This window comes from Zootoca vivipara, chromosome 15, assembly GCF_965207765.1.
Source record: "Zootoca vivipara chromosome 15, rZooViv2.hap1.1, whole genome shotgun sequence".
Lineage (NCBI taxonomy): Eukaryota > Metazoa > Chordata > Lepidosauria > Squamata > Lacertidae > Zootoca > Zootoca vivipara.
Window position 1 is genome coordinate 1,246,602 of NC_142598.1, and position 24,390 is coordinate 1,270,991.

A 24,390-nucleotide genomic window follows, 5' to 3' on the forward strand; every position below is an offset into this window, starting at 1 on the left:
ACCCAGAAATTCTGTGAGTAGATTATTTTGCCTAGTATGAAGATCAATAGCTTGATTATTACTGATACTAAAGGAAGTTTGAGAACTTAGAAACATTTTCATCTGAAAAAATAACCTGGATGTCTGCATGATTTAAATAAACTCATCCCAACTCCCCAATTACTGTGCAATTCCGCTTTAAGTCATAGAATCATAGAGTTGGCAGGGGCCTCTAGGGTCATCCAGCCCAGCCCTCTGCTATGCAGGAATCACAGCTAAAGCACCTATGACAGATGGCCATTCAAACTCTGCTCAAAAACCTCCAAGGAAGTCCCCCACCTTCTTAAATATAATTTTCATTAATTTTTAAATTAATTTTTCATTAATAACACTCCAATTTGGGCCACATTATTACAATGTCAAATCATAATACAATTTATAAAGCCAATTATACATTCCAAATTAAACAAATTTGGTGACTTCCCATGATTTGATCTTCCGGAGGTAATTATTCCTAGGTCCTGCACATAGTCTCATATATAATCCAAATACAGCAATTCTGATCTTGATCTTTTCTTCTATTTTTGCAGCCACTGGTGTAATGCCTTTAACTTATATTCAAAAAATCTATATCTATTAACTTGCAAGAGGGATTTAAAGCCTGTAGTTTTATGTGTGTAAATATTTTTCCTTTGTACTTCCTTTCATGTTATATTCAATCATTTGCCTTCCGCACTGTCTCCCTTGAAGAGCTGTTTTTTCCAACTGCATCCGAGCAATCGCCATCTTGTTTTCCTGAGCCAAGAATATACTGGCATCTGGCCATGGTTCCGGGCCGACATCCAGCTCTTTGTTCTTTAATCTTCCCATCTCTTCTAACAAGCTGATGTCTCACCAAAATTATAAGTCCAAACATCACAGTATTTCACACAGTCTTTCATTTGAAGAACTACGTAGGTAGATTCTAAAGTTTTTGTAAAGTCCCTCTTGCTTTCCATTTATAATTGTAATCCAATAGTAAACTCAATCCATTAATAATTTCTTAGTTCATGTTCAATGAAGGTTTGCCGGATCATAAATCAGCAAATATAATGTAAAAGAGAACAGAAGGCCCCCTTTCACTTACATAAGAATCTTGTTACAGCAAAGTCCTCTCCAGATCAAAACCTTGGCACACAGTGGCTGATTCATTTAGCAGGTTATCATGTCTCCTCCTTCCAAAACACACCTGTTTCTTAAGTCCATATTTTTTTATCTTAAAAAACAGAAGTACTCCTACTCATGGCAGCCACATTGGAGAATTTCCGATTCATGCAGGGCCAAGCTCTCAGGGCCCCTGCCCCCCACATTCTGTTGGAGCGAGAGACAGGTAATGGACAATCCGCCAATGAAAGCTCACCCTCCCCGACCCGGGGGGGGGGTACAAGGATAATTACTCTCATAGTATCCTTAATTAACTGCACGGTTGGAGTCCGCTATCATGGGAACAACCGCATGGCATGGCAGTCCGCGCCGGAAGACTAGAGTACCCCTCCTTCTGAGGGAGTCTGTTCTGCTGTCGAGCAGCTCTTACTGGAGCAGCTGGAATCTCCTTTCTTGTAACTTTAAACCCATTGGTTTGGCTCTTTCCCTCTGGAGCAGGTTTGAGAGAAAAAGGCAGCATTGAAGAAGCAATTAGAAAGCTGGCTAGCAGCAAGCAGCTAATAATAATAATAATAATAATAATAATAATAATAATAATAATTTATTTATACCCTGCCCATCTGGCTGCGTTTCCCCAGCCAGTCTGGACGGCTTCCAACAGAAATATTAAAATACACTAATTTCTTAAAGATTAAAAGCTTCCCTAAACAGGGCTGCCTTCAGATGTCCTCTAAAAGTCTGGTAGTTATTTTTCTTTTTGACATCTGGTGGGAGGGCGTTCCAAGTTGGCTGGAGTATGTGACAAAAGTTTGCCCAGCAACTGAGAGGCCTAGCAACAGGCTGTGATTGGATGAAAGTTTCCTGATAAGCAGCATGACACTCCAAGGTTGGAGAGTGTTTGGAGAGTTTGGAGTTGTTTGGTGTTTGGAGCTAATTGGTGTGTGTTAGATGAGAGAGCTGTGTATTGCAATACTGTATATAATAACTTGTAGAGAGCTGTGCTTTGCCCTGCTGTATATCATAAAGGCAACTACAACTCAAGTTACTGTTCCTGAAGTTCTGTTCCTGAACATCTCGCAGGTGTCAGTACCAGAGGGCTTGGTCTAGATCAGGCATCCCCAAACTGCGGCCCTCCAGATGTTTTGGCCTACAACTCCCATGATCCCTAGCTAACAGGACCAGTGGTCGGGGAGGATGGGAATTGTAGCCCAACACATCTGGAGGGCCGAAGTTTGGGGATGCCTGGTCTAGATCCATCAACATCTTGCTCCATCTCCCATGCACATAGCTGTCAAGTTCTCCCTTTTTTAAGGGAAATTCCCTTATGCCGAATAGGATTCCTTGCGAGAAAAGGGAAAACTTGACAGCTATGCCCATGCAGCAGCCCTTTAGATATTTGAGGCTTATCAGATGTCTTAGTTTTGATTTGAAGTAGTGAGTTAAACTTGACAAGCAGTTCTGAGCTCAAAAGCCCTTCACAGACTTCAGCTTCCACCTGGAATGTTGCTTCTGATTCTTGTCTTCTCTTGTGGTTCAGTGTAGGGTGACAATTCTGAGAACTTGAACCCATGACATTTCATTCAAGTCAACTTTCTCCATTGATGGCTAGAAAAATTCAAAAGCCATTAATCACTGTAGCATTCAGTAGAGGTTCTTGATTAAGAAAGAACACACAACTACAGTGGTACCTCGCAAGACGAAAATAATTCATTCCGCGGGTCGTGCCGTCTTACGAAAATGTTCGTCTTGTGGAAACAAATGGCAGATGGTAAAAGAAAAAGCGGCAAAAAATAATAATCTTGTGAGACGCAGGCATAGAAAGCTTCATCTTGCGAGGCAACAAAGAATCGCGAGGCATTCGTCTTGCGAGGTACCACTGTAGTTTTTATTTTTATTTTAAAGTGTTTTCATATCCTTTTAAATTGGTCCCGGCCCCTGTTTTTCCTGTTTTTACCTGGGTTGTAAGGGTACTTGGTGGGATGTGCCTGGGAGGAGAGGAGCAGGGGAGAGCAGGGGCAGGCCAGGTAAGGGGCACACAGCCCAGGCAGTTAGTGACTGTGCTGTGTGCCAGTCCCTCCTCCAACCTGGGGAATTGTGGTTGTCATATCAGCCAGCCCTCGGGTCTGTGAGTGCTGCTGTTAAATGCCAGGTCAGCCCAGAATAAAATCTCCCTTACCTTATGGATGAGGAGGCTGATCTGGCCTGTATCGCTGGAACTGGGTGGGTGAACAGGGTGGAGCAGCTGTGCCCACCTGGGTACTCAGTGCAGCATCAGGCCAGACTCGAGGGTTGGGGAGCGGGAGTTGCTGTGGTCTATAGAGATTCTCTATCTCCATGCTCTCTTTCCAGTTGGGGGGGGGGTCCTAGAGTGTGTGTTCCTGGCGTTGGGCAATCGTGACAGATTGGGCATTCTGTAGGTTTACCGCCCGCCTTGCTGCCCAGCAGTCTTCCTGCCGGAGGTGACAGAGCTGGTCTCAGAGGCGGTGTGAGGACTCCCAGACTGCTGGTTCTGGGAGACTTCAACATCCATGCTGAGGCAACTGGCTGTGGGGCGGCTCAGGACTTCATGGCTGCTATGACAACCATGGGGCTGTCCCCACATGTCACCGGCCCAACGCACATGCCAGGCTACACTCTGGACCTTGTTTTCTCAACTGGGGAGGAAGAGGGTGATTTGAAAGTAGGGGACATTGACTTCAGTCCCTTGTCATGGTCAGATCACTTCCTGTTGAGATTTAGTATATCAGCACCTTTCCCCCTCCACAGAGGCGGGGGACCTATTAGGAAGGTCCGCCCGCGGAGGCTGATGGATCCAGTGGGATTCCAAATGGCTCAGGGTGTTGGTGGTCCCAGCTGATATGACTGGCTGAACTGCAACTCATTACCAAACTTAAAACCATGGAGAGACCTGGTCTGAATAAAGACGTTGGATTCTTATCTCATTATACATGATAAAGCTATCTTTAGCCATCTCATCCCTGGCTTTTTCCTGTAAGACCAATTGCAGTCGTTAACAGTCATCAACGAGTTTCCACACCTATCAGTCAAATTCCCATTCCCACCACCCTCTCACTATATATAAGGGTCTGGAGACTTCTGTTTCAGTGTATCTGAAGAAGTGTGCATGCACATGAAAGCTCATACCAATTACAAACTTAGTTGGTCTCTAAGGTGCTACTGGAAGGATTTTTTAAATTTTTTTTGCTCTTGATAGGGTTACACTTCCTCTGAAGAAGTGGGTACATAGCTTGGGGGTATTCCTAGATCCTTTGCTGTTGCTCAAGGCTCAGGTGGCCTCAGTGGCTCTGAGTGCCTTCCATCAGCTTCAGCTGGTGGCCCAGCTAAGCCCCTCTCTGGACACTCTGGTAACTTCAAGGTTAGGTTACTGCAATGTGTTATATGTAGGGCTGCCTCTGAAGGCAGTTCAAAAACTTCAGCTAGTGCAGAATTCAGTGGCCAGGTAGCTTACATCTCATACTGATCCTGGTCCAACTTTACTGGCTACCAATTAGTTTCCAGGCCCATTCAAAGTGCTGGTTTTGACCTATACAGCCTTAAACGGCTCAGGACCACAATACCTCAAGGACCGCCTCTTTCCATGTGAACCTACCTGGTCCCTGAGATCATCTGAGGCCCTCCATCGTGCTCCTCCTCATTGAGAGGTCCGGAGGGTGGCAACACGAGAACGGGCCTTCTCTGCAGTGGCTCCCCATCTATGGAATGCTCTCCTCAGGGAAGTTTGCCTGACACTTTCATTATATCCCTTTAGGCTCCAGGCAAAAATGTTCCTTTTTAACCAGGCCTTTGTTTGATTTGATTGACATCCTATGCTCTTTTAAAATGTGTGTTTTTTTGGGTGGCAGGGGGTATTGGGTTGTTTTTATTTTGTTTATATAGTTGCTGATATAACCCGTCCTACCTAGGGCTACTAAATAGCCTTTAAAAAGTGGCTCACAAAGGCATCTAAAAGTAAAGTGGTGACAAATTCTACAGGTAGGGTAAGGATATATATTTGTTATAGCAAGAGGCCTATTGAATTCATTGGATGGCTTTGAGGTGTTGGGGCATTTAATGAATAAATATTCACTCCTTATCCCCTTTGTGGGAGTTTACTGTATGAAGCTTACATCGACGTTGCCTCAAATAACTTACAACAGCAACTATGAAATGCTGGCTCACTGTTCCACGAAAGAACAGATCTTTTATTAACGGATGCTTTTATCATCTCCAGTACTATTACAACTGTTGAAATGAAGTGGCCGACATTGTGTATGTTACTTGGACAAGGAAAGATCAAAGACTTAAATTGGTTGCTTTCACTTTCTACTTTCCAATATCCCTTTCTCCTTATCTGTGGAGTGAGTTCCTCAGAAATACTGGCCTTGTATTTTGAGACTTACTGTTGCCCTGGGCAAACTGTCTATGTAGCCTAATAAATTTTAAACAGTTTCGTGCAGCTGCATATTGCTGGGGAAAATCAAAGTCACAGGCAAGCTTTCTTTTGGCGGAATCTTGGTTACTGCTACTCCCCCCCCCTGAGGAATCCTTGATAGACTATGAAGGAATCCCATATGGCTGGGGTGGCCAACTCCCAAGAGACTGATCTACTTTCAGAATTAAAATCTGGCGGTGATCTACCCCCATTTTGGAGGGTTCAGCTCTAAGTTGTTGAGCTTTTTTAGGGAGAAGGAAAGGGTGTGTGTGACCAGATTTGGTAACCTTTTTGGGGGGAGCACTGCCCAAATACTTTTCTTATGGGGGACAACAGAAACTTTTAGAGATTTCTTGGGAGAGAGTTGCATAAAAGCACTCACAAACTCCTTTACCCACTCCATTAACCTACCTATCAAGATTTCTTAAAACATACATGCCTTCATCCGTTCTTAATATGACACCTGCATCACCATTTTGGTAACCAACTGTTTGATACCACGCGAGTTCTGTGTCAGGGCCAGCTTCAGGGAATCCTTAAGGTGCTCATCTGTCATGTTTGAACGTTGCATACTCTTTGTCATTTTTAAATATGAAAATGCAGATTCACACAAATAAGTAGAACCAAAACATGAGTGTAAAATTTCACTGCATCTTCTCAAATTTGGAAATTTCTGTCTGGGCACAAACTTCCAAAACAATTCTTCTTCTGCACGGGCCCTCAGAAAAATGTCATTTTTCAGAGTTAATATCTCATTTTCAAAGATATTTTCCACAATGAGTAATTTGTACTGATAGTGACAGCAATTTTTTTAATGTCCAAATCAGATTTGAATGGAAATGACATGTACTCTACAATTCAATTTTTTTGAAGTCGCCAAATCTTTTTTCTAACTCCAGAATAACCGAACCAATTTCAACCACATATTTCTCTGTTTGAAAAACAAAGTCAGGATTCCCCCCCCCCCCGATGGTCCTGCATATTAGGAAAGTGATCAAAAATTTTGATTGTAAGATCAGCCATCATTAGCTTAAATTTTGTTTTGTAGGATGAAACTATTTTAATCATGTCACCAATGCATTTACCTTTACCTTGTAGCTCAAGGTTCATATCACTAAGTTTACCTGTGAAATCAGGAAGGAAAGCCAGATCAAACAACCACTCATCATCTTTTTAAGGGGGGGAACCCCAAAGTTGTTGTTGACTTTTTTTTAGGGATCTGACACCACACTTACACATTATCGCTGCTTGGGAAAAGAAAACCTCAATATTTAAGCTACATAGAAGGTCTACCCTTTGAGTAGTGATTTTAAAAAGAAAGAAACAGAAGACACAACCTATACATACAGTTTATTCTATCTCATTTTCTGAACTACTGCTATCATTTTCCATTGCACTAACACAGTCACACACATACTGGTAAGCTCTGTATCAGAAAGAGGGAAGGAGCTCTCCCTGCAATTGCCCATGGTTATTGAGCTTTTTTGTGGGAGAGAGACAAGAGTTCTTGAGGGTTTTGTTTTTTTAGGGGGAGAGCTCTTTCTTTTCTTTTAGGCTGGCAATCACTAAAGAACCCACAATCTACCCGGGATCTACCAGAAACGTCCTGGGGATCTACCGGTAGATCGCGATCGACCTGTTGGCCATGCCTGCCACATGGTATAGTAACTTTTTTTACTCCATGCTTCACTTTACTTCCAAGGATACTCAACTTCTGGATCATTTAGGATGAGTTGGGATCTCCCCTTTAAATATTATGGCATACGTTGAAATTCCTGACATAACCATCAATTTGATGTGATCCATAGTTGGTCTCTCTGCTCTGAGAGCAACATTAAAAAGGTAAAGGAACCCCTGACAATTAAGGCCAGTCGCGAACGACTCTGGGGTTGCGGTGCTCACCTTGCTTTAAAGGCCGAGGGAGCTGGCGTTTGTCCGCTTCCGCAGTTTTTCTGGGTCATGTGGCCAGCATACTAGCCTGCTTCTGGGGAAACCAGAGCAGCGCACAGAAACACTGTTTACCTTCCTGCAGGCAGCCTAAATATGTAGCAAACGTAACACAGGAATGAGCCTAACCTCCTTCCTCTCCCATCCCAAACTCACACATTTTCTACTGTCCTGCATTGGCAAAGCCATGAGGAGGAGATCCAAACATTCAGTTTTATTAATCACAGATTAGTAGGTTGTCCAAACCTTTAACTATAGCTTAATCTTAACTATGAAGAGAGGAAACAAGCCAGCTTCATAAACTATAGTTTGAAGTAGGCTTGTTTCTATTAACCATAGTTAAGATTACAGTAGTTAATTAACCATACAGTGGTATGGTTATCACAGAATACAGTTCCTTGACAATTTCTTTCTTTCTTTCTTTCTTTCTTTGGCAGTTTCTAGCCTTTATGGCTGTGAAATCTATCTATCTATCTATCTATCTATCTATCTATCTATCTATCTATCTATCTATCTATCTATGTGGGCATTGAGCACGCAGAGGTCACAGCCTTTCTCCGTAACCGCTGAACCAAATTGCATCAAATTAGGACAAAGCGTACCTTGCCCATCAGTGAGAGATCTGACATAATTTTTCCCCAAAAAACCACAGCTTTCATACCTTAAATACCGTAGTGATTAAACGCAAAAAAGTGGCGCACAAATTAGACATCACCAGCAAAAGCTCTGAAGACTCCAGCAGCATCCAATAGAAAGGCAGATTGCACGCTGTCACCAGCAAAAGCTCTGAAGGGTGGCACCATATAATGACATCATCAACCAAGCAACTGAAACCATTACCAGGCCCTAGGCCCCTGCCAGGCTGCTATGCCCTCACTAGACCCAGGGGGGAGAGGGCAAGCACCTGAATCGCAGGCCGCAGCACAGCCTTTGTTTTATGTAGGCCCCTGCCAGCCGCCAGGCCCCCACTAGGCCCGGGGGGGGGGGATAACCCACAGCAACGCACTTGGGGGCACGGCAAGGGGGCACTTTCTTTCCCCAGTTTAAGTCCTAGGATATTTGCAGTGGCCAGTTCCCCCCCTCCCGATTTACAATCTCCTACCTTCCCCTTGCCACTTCCTGGGTTTTTTATGGAACCGAACAGCTCGGGCGCTTCGGAACCCGCCTTCTGTTGCTACGGGGCTGTGGGTCTTCACTATTTGACCCCCCCCCCGGTCGGGATTATTAAAGTAGTTCTCTGGGTTCACCTACTCCAAAATTAGAAAATTCAAATAACAAACACACACACACACACCTCCCAAAACACACAACACCCAAATCATACAATACCCACCAAAATAAATAACAGCCCCAAAAATAAAATTAAACAATAATAACCTCTGCTTCTCATGTTCTTATTTCCAATTTTTAAAATTTAAATATATAAAAATGTTCACGGTGCGTGCGCAGGGGCCAATGTATGGCGATACAGGGGGGAGGGGACAACACTCCCCGGGGAAAACAGAGGGAAGGGTGTCCTATCGAAACACAGGGATGAGCCAGGGGGTTGGAGGGAGGAGGGGCGGGTTACGTCATGGATTGGGACAGGGTGGGGGGAATCACAGGGATGACCCACAGCAACGTGTGGCCGAGCCAGCTAGTTATACATGACTAGTTATAGCATTTCAGGAGGAGGGGTAGAAGGTCATTGCTCTTTGCTCTCAAACATGATAAGGAAATACTTAATATTAGATAAAACAAGGGATGATGGAAATGTGAGTAATGTGCACTGTTTATACATGTTGCCAGATTCTGCTATCCTTGATGAGAACGGTCACTTTTCATGGTCAGTGCAGAATTAACCACACCTGGAGACTGCTCTCCCATCTTCTGGGCCATCCCTCTTCTAGAAAAGGCTTTAGCTTGCTCTGTGAATATTCTGCTTGCCCTTCCTGTCGCACACACCCTTGGGTTGTGTGTTTTGAGATTTGCATTGATCTCCAATGGTGACCTGTAGCTCTGGTACTAACAATCTCTTGATCCTTTCAGAAAAAAATTCCACCCAAGAAAGATGGCTACAGCACGAAGAAGCTTACAGTAGTAAGTCCCTCCTGTGTTGCCTTCTCTGGGTTTGACCTCTCTTAGTTGATTCCATTCCTGTGGATGGTGTGCTCCTCTATTCCAAGCGCCTCTCTTGCCAATGGTATGTTTTCCCCTCTTGTTCAGTCATCAGTCAGTCATGGGGAGGGCCTGCAGCTTGGCAGGCTAATGTAGCGAGCAGCAGCAGGCTGATCTCATGTTCCTCTTTTGATGATGGCTGGACTAGCTGGTGTGTGGTTAGCCATCAGGTGTGATATGGAGACCTTGGGCATGACTTTCTCTGGGTCTGTATTTGTTCTTGGTGTCTCCTTTCCGCCTCATCCCTTGGCAAGTGGGTGCTGTGCCTGATGGCCTCTTCTGTCTCTTTCCTGCTTGACACCAGGAAGTCCTCTCCACAGAGGAGACCTTTACGCCAGCACGGCGCCAGCAGAAGAAGTCAGCACCTGTGACAGTGAGTGGTACTGAATCTGCATGCAGCTCAGGATAGAGGCAAGAATGTGTGACTGCACACAGTCCATCTGATATTGGACTCAAGTTCTCCCCCCACCTCAAGTCCACATATCATGAGCCTGGGAGTGGTGCGTGTCAGAATGCCCAATTGATCAGACAGATAATGGAGAGTTTGATTTATGAACTGGGTAGACCTGGATTTCAATGCCTGCTTGGCCAGTAAGTTGATTTTTTTGGTCTGTCATCTTGGAGGGTTGTTAGGATAACCTAGGATATCCCTCTCATTTCCTTGGATGATGGAACACAATGGTGTGTTTTTTACCAGTAATCTTTTAGGATTATATGCCTGGTGTCAGAAGTCCTTCCTCATCTCTTAGCTTTGGGTATGCCTTTATCTGTTCCTGTATTTCCCCCCTCTTTCCCCCTGTGCTTGCCAGGATGGGCCAGCTCCCAAGGTACAGCGGGCCCCAAGGGGACGCCACAAGAGGCTGTCAGCTGCACCACCAGCATCCACAGTGAGTGGGGAACGAGACATAATGGAGGGTCTGAGCTGATGTGATTGGAAGGCCTGCAGAATGTCGGCATGCGCTTGCCTGGTCTCCCATTCCGTGCTCATTTGGGATATTAATAATAGGAGGAAGACTTGTCAAACCTACTGCTAGCTGGTCACCGCCATCGCATTACAGTGGTACCTCGGTTTATGAACACAATTGGTTCCGGAAGTCTGTTCATAAACTGAAGCGTTCATAAACTGAAGCGAACTTTCCCATTGAAAGTAATGGAAAGTGAATTAATCTGTTCCAGATGGGTCCATGGCGTTCGTAAACCGAAAATTCATAAACCGAGGTGTTCATAAACCGAGGTTCCACTGTATTCAGTGAGAGACTGAAATGCAGTTTACAGTAAAGCAAGTTTGGCTACGCTGTCCATAATCTGCAAATGTGGTGTGCTGTGGCTTCCTCCAACTGGATCTTAATGAAAGAATGAGAGCAAATGTGGCCAATCTTCTTTTGGCAGAGCGTGCTGCAGGATGATGGTGATACGCTACTGCCTTCTGCATTAAGCATGTGCCTCTCCTGATTCTCGTTAGTTATATTCCTAGAGTGCTGAGCTGGAGAATAGGCCCTGGCACAGCACTGGAGGGGCAGGCAGGAGTGCAAGCTTGCAAGTAGAGGTGAGCATAAAATTGTTGGAAGGGATCCTAAGGGCCATCTAGTCCACCCCCCTGCAATGCAGGAATTTCAACTAGATCATTCCCAACAGATGGCCACCCAGCCTCTGCTTTAAAAACCTTGAAGAAGAAGGAGAAACCTCTCATGGGAGTCTATTCCACTATCCTGCAGCTCTGACTGTTGGAAAGTTCTTCCTGATGTTTAGTCAGAATCTCCACATTATAGCAACCAAGTACGCTAATAATCTGTGAATTGTTATCATACTTGGTTGCTATAACTGGGAGTAGGAGGAACTGAGGAATTTATGGAAATTTATAGAAGCAGGAAGATTGAGTCAAAAAGCCGAGGGAAAATAGGCACAATTTTAAGCTCAAGAAGCAATCCAGAAACACCTGGATCTTACTCCTTCATTGTATCTTGCCTGCATTAGGCCTTCACTTGAGGCTTTTGGTTTTTCCTGCCCCAAGACTGATATGAGATGCAACATACATCTCTTGAGTTTCACTTTCTGCAGTTCTCCATTTTTGCAGGAAGCTGTCCTCCTTTGAAAAAGGTGTCCTGTTTCTTCTTTCTCCTGGACTGAGCTTTCAGGCTGGGTCTGCCTCTGATGACTCTGAGCATGTGGGGATATCTTCACTCTTTCACTTGCTTTCCTTTCTTCCTTTCTTTGGCTGCCAGGATGGGCCCCTTCCCAAGGCCCAGCTTGCTGCAAGCTGCCATCGTCGAAAGCGCTCTGCTACCACAGTAAGTGGTTTGATGCTGGATCCTACAAAAATGTTTGTGTTGCAGCACACATTTTTGTGGGTCATGTGGGTATTCTGTTAGAGCAAAGATGCAGCTGCTCTGCTAGGAAGAAAGGTTGCAGCGTTTGGGCCTTTTTAGTTTAGAGAAAAGGTGAGTAATGGGTGACGTGGCAGAAGTTTATAAAATTACACGTGGCATGGAAAAAGTGGATAGAGAAAGCTTTTTCTCACTCTTGGGGACATCAAGTGAAGCCGAATGTTGGAAGATTCAGGACAGAGTAAAAGAAAGTACTTATTCACACAGTACATAGTCAATCTGTGGAATTCACTTCCACAGGAATCAGTGATCGCCACCAACCTAGATGGCTTTGAAAGAAGATTAGACAAGTTCCGGGAGGAGGAGGAGGAAGAGGAGGAGGGGGGGGCATCAATGACCCTCTAGCTAAGATGGCTGTAGTCTCCTTCCACAGTTAGAGGCAATAATGCTTTGAAGACCAGTTGCTGGGAATCTTAGGAAGGGAGAAGGTCATTGCTTCCTGCTTGCAGGTTTTCCACAGGCATCTGGTTGGCCACTGTGAGAACAGGATGCTGGACTAAATGGGCCATGGGTCTGATCCAGCAGGCTCCTCTTATGCCCATAAGACGTGTTTCACCACCATATGTCAATAAAAGTAAAATACTTGGGTTGAGGTGCAGTTACTGTATTTTTCGCTCCATAAGACACACCTGACCAAAAGACGCACCTAATTTTTAGAGGAGGAAAGGGGGAAAGCCCTGGTTTTTTTGGGATCAGCTCAAAGTTGTGCAGCTTCTTTTGCAAATGGGAAAAGCCCCGTTGTTTTCTTAGCATCTGCTCACAGTTGTGCAGCTTTTTTGCAAAGAGGGAAAGCTCCATTTTTTTGAACATCAGCTCAAAGTTGTGCAGCTTCTTTTGCAAAGGGGTAAAGCCCCGTTGTGCAGCTTTTTTGCGAAGGGGGAAAGCTCCATTTGTTGAGGATCAGCTCACAGTTGTGCAGCTTTTTTGCAAAGGGGGAAAGCTCCATTTGTTGAGGATCAGCTCAAAGTTGTTGAGCTTACCTTGCAAAGGGGAAAAAATCCTGTTTTTATGGGGTTCAACTCACAATTCTGCATTTTCTTTAGGAAAGGAAAGGGAGCCATTTCTACAGTTTCCAGACAGATAATCTAATCAGCCAGTCACATGTCAGCTGGGGAAACACAACAATGGAGGCCTGGGCAAGGGGCCGGGAAGGGAGCTAGCGTCTCTTATCTCCCTCCCAGATCTCTTGCAATCAGCTGCTGAGCGGGTTCCTTTAAACACCCTCCTCCCCTCTTGTTAGCCTTTAGCTCTTTCTAAAAAACAAACAAACCAAGCACAATCTGCTTTTTGCCCCTGGGCAATTCGGCTCCAGGGACCACGCATTCGCTCCATAAGACACACAGACATTTCCTCTTACTTTTTAGGAGGACAAAAGTGCGTCTTATGGAACAAAAAATATGGTAATAGGCATATTGTGTTTCTTCTCTGATGCTGTCTCTGCCAAGGGGTAGGTGACGTGTCTGCATTGACTTATAGACACGACCGCACTGGATTTTGGCTGTAGACATATGTGTGTGTTAACAGCAATACCCATGCTGAGTACTTCCCATATGGGCTTATGCCGTCCCTACTGTCCTAATTTTAAGCTTTACTTGGGTATTTGAATCCAGGCTTTGACCATTTTGTTAGCTATTTGGCTGATCTTTCTGCTGAGAGTGTGGGGAAATGCTCTTTGCCAATGAGCCTGGGATGAATTCCACTACAAATGACTTCCAGTTGCAGAACTTTGGGGAGTTCGTGTGTCAGATTGACTTTAAAGTTTTGCAGAGCATGCAGACTGAGTTGCTTGGTTTGGATGGTTTTTGCCATGCTTCCTTCTGATGTTGGTCCCACAAACATTTCATGTGGTTGCCTCTTGGGAATGGGCACAACTGTGATTTGAATCTCTTTGCAAATTATCTGAATTTGACCAAGTTAGGGAAGCCTGTTCAATCATGCCTCTCCTGTATTTCTCTCAGCTCTTCTCTTCTAATTTTATGGGACTTTCCAAATGCAGAACATTTCTGTTTACTCACCGCACCACCTCTTTGTCTCCCTTTTTCTAGAAATGGAAACCCACCATGGAACGGGATCCTGGAGGCATCCCTACAGTAAGACAAAGGGTAAGTAGGCAACAGGGAGCTCTGTCTTACACAGTATAATGGTGGACCTTTCTGTCTCACAGCTTTAGCAGTCAACTATATCAGCTTGGAAAGTATCTTACACAAGTCTAGACCAACCCGCATACATTATTTTGTTTGAATCCTGTGTCCAGTTCTGGGCACTACAATTTAAGAAGGATGTTGGCAAGCTGGAACATGTGCAGAGAAGGGCAACCAGGATGATCAAGGGTCTGGAAACTGAGCCTTATGAGGAGCGGTTGAAGGAGCTAGGTCTGTTTAGCCTGGAAAAGAGGCGACTGAGAGGAGATATGACAGCCATTTTCAAATATCTGAAGGGCTGTCACATGGAAGAGGGAACAAACCTGTTTTGTCCTGCTCCAGTGGCTAGGACCCAAACCAGTGTTTAAATATGATAGCCATATTCAAATATCTCAGAAGTTGTCCTGGAGGGTAGGACTTGAACAAATGGCTTTAAGTGTTTCCTGCTTGGCAGGGGGTTGGACTAGATGGCCCTTGTGGTCTCTTCCAACTCTATGATTCTAAGTTACAAGAAAGTTTCCAGCTAAACATCAAGAACTTTCTGACAGGTTTCAACAGGTTTACCACTCCTATCAGCCCATCACCCATTCCCATCACCCCCACCCCCCACCCTCTGAATATACATAAGGGTCTGGTGGCTTCTGTTTCAGTGTATCTGATGAAGTGTGCATGCACACGAAAGCTTATACCAAAATAAAAACTTAGTTGGTCTTTAAGGTGCGACTGAAGGAATTTTTTTATTTTGTTTCGACTCAGACCAACAGACCTACCTGTAACTAGAACTTTCTGACAGTATGACTTGTTTGACAGTGGAACAGTCTCCCTCGGGAGGTGGTAAACTCTCCTTCCTTGGAGGTTTTTAATCTATTTTTATTAATTTTCCAATTAAAACACAATTATATCACATCCATTATTCCAAATTATACAAATCCATATCAATTAAACCGAATATTATGCCAAATCATATAAAATTTTGGAGTTCCCATGCTTCAAAAATTGGGGTTTTCTCGCAACTGTCTACTGCCGTCTTTGTTCTAAAGTCCAAATAGTCACTCATAATCCATGATAATCCACCTTGGAGGTTTTTAAGCAGAGGTTGGATGGCCACCTGTCATGGATGCTTTAGGTGAGATTCCTGCATTGCACGGGGGTTGAGCTAGATGACGCTTGGGGTCCCTTCCAATTCTACAATCTATGACACACACAAGCTCTACATTTGTTGTTGTTTTGTTAGGATTCTGGTCTGGCTCAGCATACTATCTCTTTTTTTAAAATCAATTTTTATTAGAGTTTCACTTACAAATCAATCATATCAAACCAATTATTCCTAATTATACAAATATATATCTATTAAACCAAATATTATGCCAAATTATAACATTTTTACTTCCCCATGCTTCAAATTCTGAGGGTTCTGATTATCAATAATTGCTGCCATTCTAATCAAAGTTCCAAGTTCTTTCCAACCCTTTTAATCCAACATAGTACAGATCTTTTCTAACAGCCTCTGAAATGTTTTCAGGCGAGATTTACCACAAAGCCTATGTTTCTGTGAGGATTTTTCTGTCCAGCTTCCCCATAAATCATTGCATTCTTTTTCCAGACTGGGATATTTTCCAAGCTCCACCCAGTTTATCACGGATAGACACCACCTTAAAGATCCAATAAGTCATGTCCAGGCTTCTGCTCATTAATTCCTCTGGTTGTGGATTCGCAGTCTTTCCAGGCAGGGTCAGCCAAATCCAGATACTAACACACATCTTATGGCAAGCCCATGGCTCCCCCCGCCCTTTGACTGCTTTCCACTCCCCGGCCTCCATTTTTAGCGAGCTCAATTAAAAGTGCGTCACAAGTTGTAAATCTTCTTAAAACCGTCCACAAAGAATTTTAACAAGCTCCAGCTGTTGATATAACCACCTTAGGGAAGCTTTCATCTTACAGGCTTATCTAAACAAATTCAAATAAATCCTCTATTGCAGGGGTCCCCAGACTTACCGGGCTTTGGGCCGGAGAGCAGGGGAGTGCGCGCGCAGCGGGCCGGAGGGCGGGGGAGTGCGCGCCCGTGCGCATGCGCACACGCACACGGTCGGAAAAAATCACCGAAAATCGCTTGTGCGCATGCGTATGGGCCTCCCCCGACCCGGAAGTGCATCGGAAATGACCTCTTCTGGGTCGGGAGAGGCCCATACGCATGCGCACAAAGCATTTTCGGCGATTTTTTGCCGATTTTGAAGATCGCCGCCGCGCAGCGCGCCGTAAGCGGCCGGCGGCAGCGGGTGGCGGGGGTTGTCGCGGGCCGGATTGGGAGGCTAATTGGGCCGCATCCGGCCCGGGGGCCGTAGTCTGGGGACCCCTGCTCTATTGTATATATTTCAATATCCACACAATTTATATTTTTATAACTTCTCGCTTGTTCTAGGTACTTTAGACAGTCCATCCAGGGAAGGTGTTAAGTGTAATCTTGAAACATAAAAATAAAAGAGTTCATTTCCCTTTCTGTTCGGTCCAACGTGGTATTTTCTTTCTTTAATACAATATTTCCTTGACTCTTTTATCACTCAAAGGCTGAATTTTCTGGCAGTGTCCTCCTCCTCTTCATTTGAAGCATGTCCATGAATTTAAATCCAATTATTCCTCTTAAATCTTGGACTCGTGCACAAACAGGGTGGCCTCCAGGAGTTCCGGCCCCCACGGGTGCTCGGCCCAGGCCCCCCCTGAAGGGTCGGAGTGGGTTAAGGGGCATTCGCGGGCCAGCGGCCCCTCCCGTCATCCCGGGAGGGTAGGGAGACTGTCTGCTCCCCAAGCAGCCGCCAAATTTCCCTGTGGGAGTCAGGAGAGATGTTGCGGGTCAGCCATTTCTCCCGACGAGCACGAGCGGAACCCTGGCTCAGCACACTATCAAAGTAAGGCTCAGGGGGGGAAATAAAGGTTAGGTTTGATAAGGTTTTTGTGTGTGTGGTGGCAGCATCAGGTTGTGTTTTAACACCTCATATCAGTTGCTTACGCTGTTCCTTTGTGGGATGAAGATAACACTATGCATAAGGTTCATCTTCAAACAGACTCCTAGTCTCTGTGATTATCCAGGGGTGATTTTGAACCAGCCACAGATTGCTATATAGAACGCAAGTCAACCTATCCTTGCTCAGAGGTCAACCGTTCCAAAACAAGGCAGGTAGAGGACGTTTCTGCTGTCTGATAAATGAGTAGGAAGGGTAGGAGGGAGAGACTTTAACAATTAAAACTGGAATAGGTGAGGCTTGTAATTTTTATGCGAAAGCCTTTTAAGAAAAAGTGAATTTGGGGCATTGATTCAGAGGCAAGAGGGATATGTATATAATGTATATATAATAATCTTTGAAAATTTCTGGAGAACAGGCAAAGTCCCAGCAGACTGGAGGAGGGCAAATGTTGTCCCTATTATCAAAAAGGGGGAAAGAGAGGACCCAAACAATTACCGTCCAGCCAGCCTGACATCAATACCAGGAAAGATTCTAGAGCAGATCATTAAGCAAACGGTCTATGAGCACCTAGAAAGGAACGCTGTGATCACTAAAAGTCAGCATGGGTTTCTGAAAAATAAGTCATGTCAGACTAATCTGATCTCATTTTTTGACAGAATTACAAGCCTAGTAGATGAAGGGAACGCTGTGGATATAGCCTATCTTGATTTCAGCAAGGCCTTTGACAAGGTGCCCCATGATATTCTTGTAAAGAAGCTGGTAAAATGCGGGCTAGACAATGCTACCATTCAGTGGATTTGTAACTGGCTGACTGACCGAACCCAAAGGGTGCTCATCAATGGCTCCTCCTCATCCTGGAGAGTAGTGACTAGTGGGGTGCCACAGGGTTCTGTCTTGGGCCCAGTCTTATTCAACATCTTTCTCAATGACTTGGATGATGGGCTTGAGGGCATCCTGAGCAAGTTTGCAGATGACACCAAATTGGGAGGGGTGGCTAATACCCCAGAGGACAGGATCACACTTCAAAAAGACCTTAACAGATTAGACAACTGGGCCAAAGCAAACAAGATGAATTTTAACAGGGAGAAATGTAAAGTACTACACTTGGGCAAAAAAATTGAAAGGCACAAATACAGGATGGGTGACACCTGGCTTGAGAGCAGAACATGTGAAAAGGACCTAGGAGTCTTGGTAGACCACAGACTTGACATGAGTCAGCAGTGTGATGCAGCAGCTAAAAAAGCCAATGCAATTCTGGGCTGCATCAATAGGAGTATAGCATCTAGATCAAGGGAAGTAATAGTACCACTGTATTCTGCTCTGGTCAGACCTCACCTGGAGTACTGTGTCCAGTTCTGGGCACCACAGTTCAAGAAGGGTACTTACAAGCTGGAACGTGTCCAGAAGAGGGCAATGAAAATAGTCAAAGGCCTGGAAACGATGCCTTATGAGGAACGGCTTAGGGAGCTGGGTATGTTTAGCCTGGAGAAGAGAAGGTTAAGGGGTGATATGATAGCCATGTTCAAATATATAAAAGGATGTCATATAGAGGAGGGAGAAAGGTTGTTTTCAGTTTAAGATTGGTTTGTAGCACAAAGCATCCTTCGGCAAATATCCATCGTGGCAGCGCAAACTCAAGCAACTGACTATGTAACATCTGGGTTTTCATCCTGGAGTAATACCCTGTTTCTCATATTTTAAGACATACCCATAAAATAAGCCATAGCAGGATTTTTAAGCATTCAAGGAATATAAGCCATACCCCGAAAATAAGACATAGTGATAGGCGCAGTAGCAATGCCGGCTGCAGCAGGAGGAGGAGGAAAAAAATAAGACATCCCTTGAAAATAAGCCATAGTGTGTTTTTTTGAGGAAAAAATAAATATAAGACATGTCTTATAATATGAGAAACACGGTAGGGAGCAGCTGAGTTCTTCTGTACCTCCTGGGAATTTGTGCAGGATAGGCAGGATAAACCTGGCTCGTATGTCTACAGTACTGGCAATGTAAAAAGGCTTGTTCTGCCCAAAACCACATGCGTATTCCTCTCCTTGTATGGTGTCTTCCTATAATGGCCTTCTTGAATGGCTGAGGGGAGAGCCTATCAACAGGCCAGAGTGAAGGCCCTTCACTGTTTTGGGATTTCAAAGTTGGTTATGTATGGCATTTGGGAGGTGAGGCATCTACTGGTTTCACTGATTAGAAATTTTGGGGACCTGACTAGGTCTGCTTGACGTTCTGTGTCTTCCACACCCTGTTTAATGGTTTTTTAAGCTTGTTCATGCCCCATGTCAAGTAAGATCTGTGGGTTGTAGCCTAGAGTAGTCATTATATTTTTCACTGCTCATTTCCATGTCGATTGGAAATTGTCCTTAATAGTCAGGGGAGCAAGGCCGCTCGGGAAGAAAGATAGTCTCAACCAGTAATTAAGAGTGGCGAGCCACACTCTGGCCTTGAGTCTTATGGATCCAGTTTCAAGACTTTTGGTAGCATTGGAGACGTGTTTAGCACTTGTAGAGCAGATCGTAATAATTTGAATTGTACCAATTCTAGTGGTGCACAGTTGGCAGAGGGACCTAATTAGGCACCATATAACAGCTGTGCAATCAATTTAGCCTCAAACAGTTTGAGGGCTCCAGGTATATAGTATCCACCTTTGCTCCTGAGGTACTTGAGGATAGCATTTGCGCTTCTGTGGGCATTCCCTGCAATGTAGTTGCTGCGGGCTTTTCAGCTTCCCAATGAATGTAGGGCTGTGCCCAGGTATTTGAAGCAAGCGACCTGCTCAATCTTGTGACCTGCTGGCTTGTGTCGGACTGTCAACGCAGCAGGAGAGGCACTCCAGATAAAGAGGAAGAGTTATGGGGAGGTTGGACTGGATAAAAAACCCACACAGGAAGAATGGTTATGTGTTAAATCTTGTTTGATGCCTATCTCAGAAGCTGCGACAAAAGAGAGAAGAATACACCTAGAGGGACTGTTGGAAAAGATTGGGACTATTATGGACTACGAGCAAGATTTTGATATTAGGATTAGGATGGCAGTGCGAACAGTTATCTAGAATCCCCAGATTTTGAAGCATGGGAAGCCTAAAACAATTTATGATTTGGCATAATATTTGGCTTAATTGATATGTATGTGTATAGTTTGAAATAATTGAAAAAATTGTGTTTTAATTGGAAAATTTAATAAACAGATTTTTTTTTTAAAAAAGATACTCTGGCAATTAGCATCCCCTGGGACTGTTGGATTTGCTCAAGACAGGCTGTAAGGAGCTGCTCGTTCTCTGAGGTGATGTCATTTTCTGACTTGTTAAGTGAGGGTGGAGTTTTTTTGGAGCTTCTCCACCTGTTTGAGGGCAATGATGGCATCTGACTGAGGCGGCTTAGGCTTCTTTTTTCTTGATTAGATCAATTAAGGTGGCAAGCAGGCTCAAACTTTCTGATAGGAAAATTTTAATTGGCTCAAGTTCCTTGCTTATCTGTGTTGAGTAATTTTTAAACAGATCTTCATACATCTCTGCCAGATAATAAAAATAATTGTCCAAATACAGTAACCTTGTACTGTTTGGCCGTTCATCCGACTCAGCCAAGATTCTTCTCCAGAGAGAGCGGGTAGAGAGGGACCGTTTATACTGGATTTCCCAGTACAGTAATGACTCCTACTCCAGTAATGCCTCCTGCACCAGATACGCGTCAGGCCTCCTCCACGCCAGAAGGAGCCCCGGAAATAGCGTTTGCGTGTGCACGCCCACTCCGGCCCACCACGGCGTCTGCGAGACCGTGAACTGGCCCAAGCCACAAAAACTTTGCCAACCCCGGTCCAAAGTGTATAGATAGTGTGCTTTTGCTCCTGGAGAATCCTCCTTTCTGTATTGCAAGGGCTACACACTGTATCAGACTCTGCGCAAATACTAAAGTGAGTTGAAATCATGGTGTTGCACTCTGTCTTTTTTACCTGGGGTCCTGCTCCCTGATTAGCACCAACCAGATCATTTGGGAAAGCTCTGACATGACTTGTGGGGCTGAGCCTCAGGATGAGGTGCCTCAAAGCCTTGCATAGGTAAAAGAATACTGCAGCATTTCCCAGCATGTAAACTTCTTTGTGGGAGCAACTAAGACTTTGAAAGGTCTGCTTGACTACCCCAATTCACGTGGGTTTCTTCTTAACAGAAGAAGCAGTTGGGAGCAGTGAAAGAAAGGAAGAAACCTGGTCGTCCCCCCAAGCATCCCACTGCCCAGCTCAAGAACAATGTGGTAAACATATGGCTTTTCTGCATGGGGGTCTCTGGGATGTGGCTCAGCTACAATTTATTTCTACAGCCGTTTGAGAAAGTGATTTGAAGCCCATTTTCTTCGAGATCTTAATCAGTGTACAGGTGCACAAAGTTGTGTGGTGTGTGTATCACAAATGGAGACCTGCATTTCCTTCCCCCTTCTCATCATGTGATGGGAATCGATGGAGTCCACCCAGAAGTCTGCACTCCCAAGTGGAGTGGAAAACAAGGTCTGTGTTGGGAGCTGATGAAGCCCTGGAAATTGAATTGGGGAGGGATTGTGAGGGCTTTAGCAGCCCATCCTGTCCACCCCCATGGATGTGTCGCAATGCTGAAAATAGTTTGAAAAGCTAAATTAGCTTAGTGCCCAGGAAAGAAGTAGAGACAGCAATGAGCAACTTGAAGTCTAAGTAGCATTTAATGAGACTGCAATGCATGCTATTTGGGAAACTTGCTTCTAATGGGGAAAGAAGGAAGAGGAAAAAGGAGGGGTGCTTGAGAAATGCTTCTTATTTATTTATTATCTACCCTTAACCCTAAGGTCCCATTTAAACATAACCACAAAAAGGTGACTGCCAAAATCATAAAGCACAAGGCAGGATGAATGGGTTGGCCTTAGAATGCCTGTAAAGTGGGCTGCTGCAATCCTTAGCCAGCGGACTGTCCATCTTTGTTCTAAAGCTTAGCAGACTTCTCTGGCAGCATCTTAAGGTCATATTGGGCAGTTCCGAAGCAGTGTGTCTGACACAATGAATCTGCACAGACCGAGTGCTTGTGAAAGATCTGACAAGCCTTGTGTGGAGGTCTGCTTTCAAAAACCCCGTGAGCCTCTGTTCCTGATGACAAACAGCACACAAAAATTGGGGTTGTCCTGGATCAAGCTGTGTTCTTCCTATTACTGCCTGGCATTATTTTGTCAGCTGACAAAGGTTTTGAAAGGAGGCAACAGTTGCTTAAAGAATAGATTTGGCTGGTTTTTCAGTGTCTTGGAAGGACTGTCCTTAACCTGCCACCATAGAAGGTTCTCCCTGTGTCTTTTGGGTACCCACAGAGATTACTCATTGCTCACTCTGTACAGTGGAGTCTTCCTGGCTTTTCTTGATTGCCTGTGTTTTTCCATCCACTGCTGCAGACCTCTGCCAGCCGGCGAAACCGTAAGTGTGGCAAGTGTGAAGCCTGCCTGCTGAAAATGGATTGTGGCCGCTGTGATTTTTGCTGTGACAAGCCCAAGTTTGGCGGGAGGAACCTCAAGCGCCAGAAGTGCCGCTGGAGACAGTGTCTGCATTTTGCTATGGTTAGTGCCTCTTTACATCTGCTCAGTTGTGTCGTTCAACCTCCTTGTTTCTTCCCTCCTCTTTCCTGCTTACTCACAAGATGGCTTGCTTTGCATGAGATGTGTCTTGCCATCCCATCACTGCGTCTTTTTGCTACCCACAAACATCAACACTGGATGGAACTGCGTTTCATCAAGCCCCTGAGAAATCCTGCATGTTTTGGGTTGCATGCCGACACAGGCCTTTCTGGCAGACAGTTTGGGTGGCTGCAGATGTTTATGCATATAGTATGGCTTCTGGATTTTAAACTGGCCCTGTCAGCAGGGCCTGGATTAGATGAAAGTCTCTCTAGTTCAGCATCCCGTTTCCAGCAGCAGTCATCCAGGTGTCTCTGGGTTGCTGACAAGCAGGGCAACGAGGCTAATGATTTTTTCTTTGTTCCTGAGATCTGCTGCCTCTGTATATTAAAGTTCCACTTAGTGATCATGTGGGCCTCAACAGTTGTGCTGCATTGTATTTTAAAGCCTTCTTCCTTTTAAAACTCTTTATATTCCCTTTTCAATTATGCAGAAGAACACAACATTTTAAAAATCAAAATAGAAAACTACCAGTAGTAATAATTTGGGCTTGGAGGGAGAAGGAAAGTAAAGAATCCAGCTACAGACTACCTGTCTAATGAAATGCAGTCATTGTGTTGGAGCAGCTAACCACTCCGATCACATTCATATTCAGGGTTGTAAATCATAATGGATAAAGTTGAATTTCTGAAGTCTCCGTGATTTGTTTGCAGTAATGCAGAGCAGGGAACCATTTCTCAAAAGCCTTTTTTAAAGTCTCCCAAAGCTATGCAACAGCCATCAGTAAATTGAATACTAGCAACTTCCGTAAGTTAAATGTGTTGTGTTAAGACAGACTTCGCTTTTGTGCATCTTGAACTCACCTCCAGTCATCTCAAGATCTGACATTGAGAGGATGGTGAATATTTCCCTGTCTCTGTGTTGTTGTAATTTGAAAAACCTCTATTATGTTCTCTCTCCACTCCCCACCTCCTGCCAAAACTCAAAAAGCTTCTTGTGTGAACAGGGCGACCTTCCCTGTCCTAGGTTTGAGCTATCCCTTTTCTGGAAGCAAATCATAGAGTTGGAAGGGACACTGAGGATCATCTAGTCCAACCCCCACAATGGAGGAATATGCAGCTGTCCCATGTGGGGATTCAACCTGTGACTTTGGTATTACTAACACCATGCTCTAATCAACTGAGCTGTTGTATTCAACATGACAACCTTCCCTTTCTGAATCTAGAGCTGGCGTACTATTTTATGTCTAGAATCTAGAGCACTCAGATTTGAAAAGCCTTGGAATCTTTATTTTCTCTAGAAAGCACTGCTTGCTTACCAAGTTAACTGTAAGCTTTACCTTCCTGATGAAAAAATGAATTCAAAGCCCATTCAGCTTCCTGTAAATACTGGACTGAATTTCTGTGAAGCTGAAAATTGAGAGGAGTTGAGACAGAGCTGGAGGGTTTTATTGTTTGAGGTTTTATTCCAACTCCACTGTGTATGTTACTTATTTTCTGAGCCGACCATACAAAAGTAGTGATGAGGTACAATGTTGTTACCTCTCTGCAGGTGTAGGGCCGGTCAGAATAACAGAATGCAGCAGGAGAAAGCCAATGTGGCAAAGATTTCTGCTGCTCC

General features: G+C 44.5%; 1 protein-coding gene across 18 annotated transcripts in view; it reads left to right on the forward strand.

Moving 5' to 3' along the window:
• Window positions 1-24,390, forward strand: part of LOC118097577 (uncharacterized) — a 77,402-nt gene that overhangs the window by 24,882 nt on the left and 28,130 nt on the right. For 5 of the 18 annotated variants that reach the window (XM_060269116.2, XM_088658604.1, XM_060269122.2 and 2 more), the window contains 7 exons: window positions 9,530-9,580; window positions 9,963-10,031; window positions 10,468-10,545; window positions 11,881-11,946; window positions 14,088-14,144; window positions 21,316-21,399; window positions 22,552-22,713. In XM_060269116.2, the coding sequence (XP_060125099.2) occupies window positions 9,530-9,580; window positions 9,963-10,031; window positions 10,468-10,545; window positions 11,881-11,946; window positions 14,088-14,144; window positions 21,316-21,399; window positions 22,552-22,713 (567 nt within the window). The remainder of the gene's footprint in view (window positions 1-9,529; window positions 9,581-9,962; window positions 10,032-10,467; window positions 10,546-11,880; window positions 11,947-14,087; window positions 14,145-21,315; window positions 21,400-22,551; window positions 22,714-24,390) is intronic. The other 13 variants (XM_060269119.2, XM_088658605.1, XM_088658606.1 and 10 more) reach the window with 6 other exon arrangements.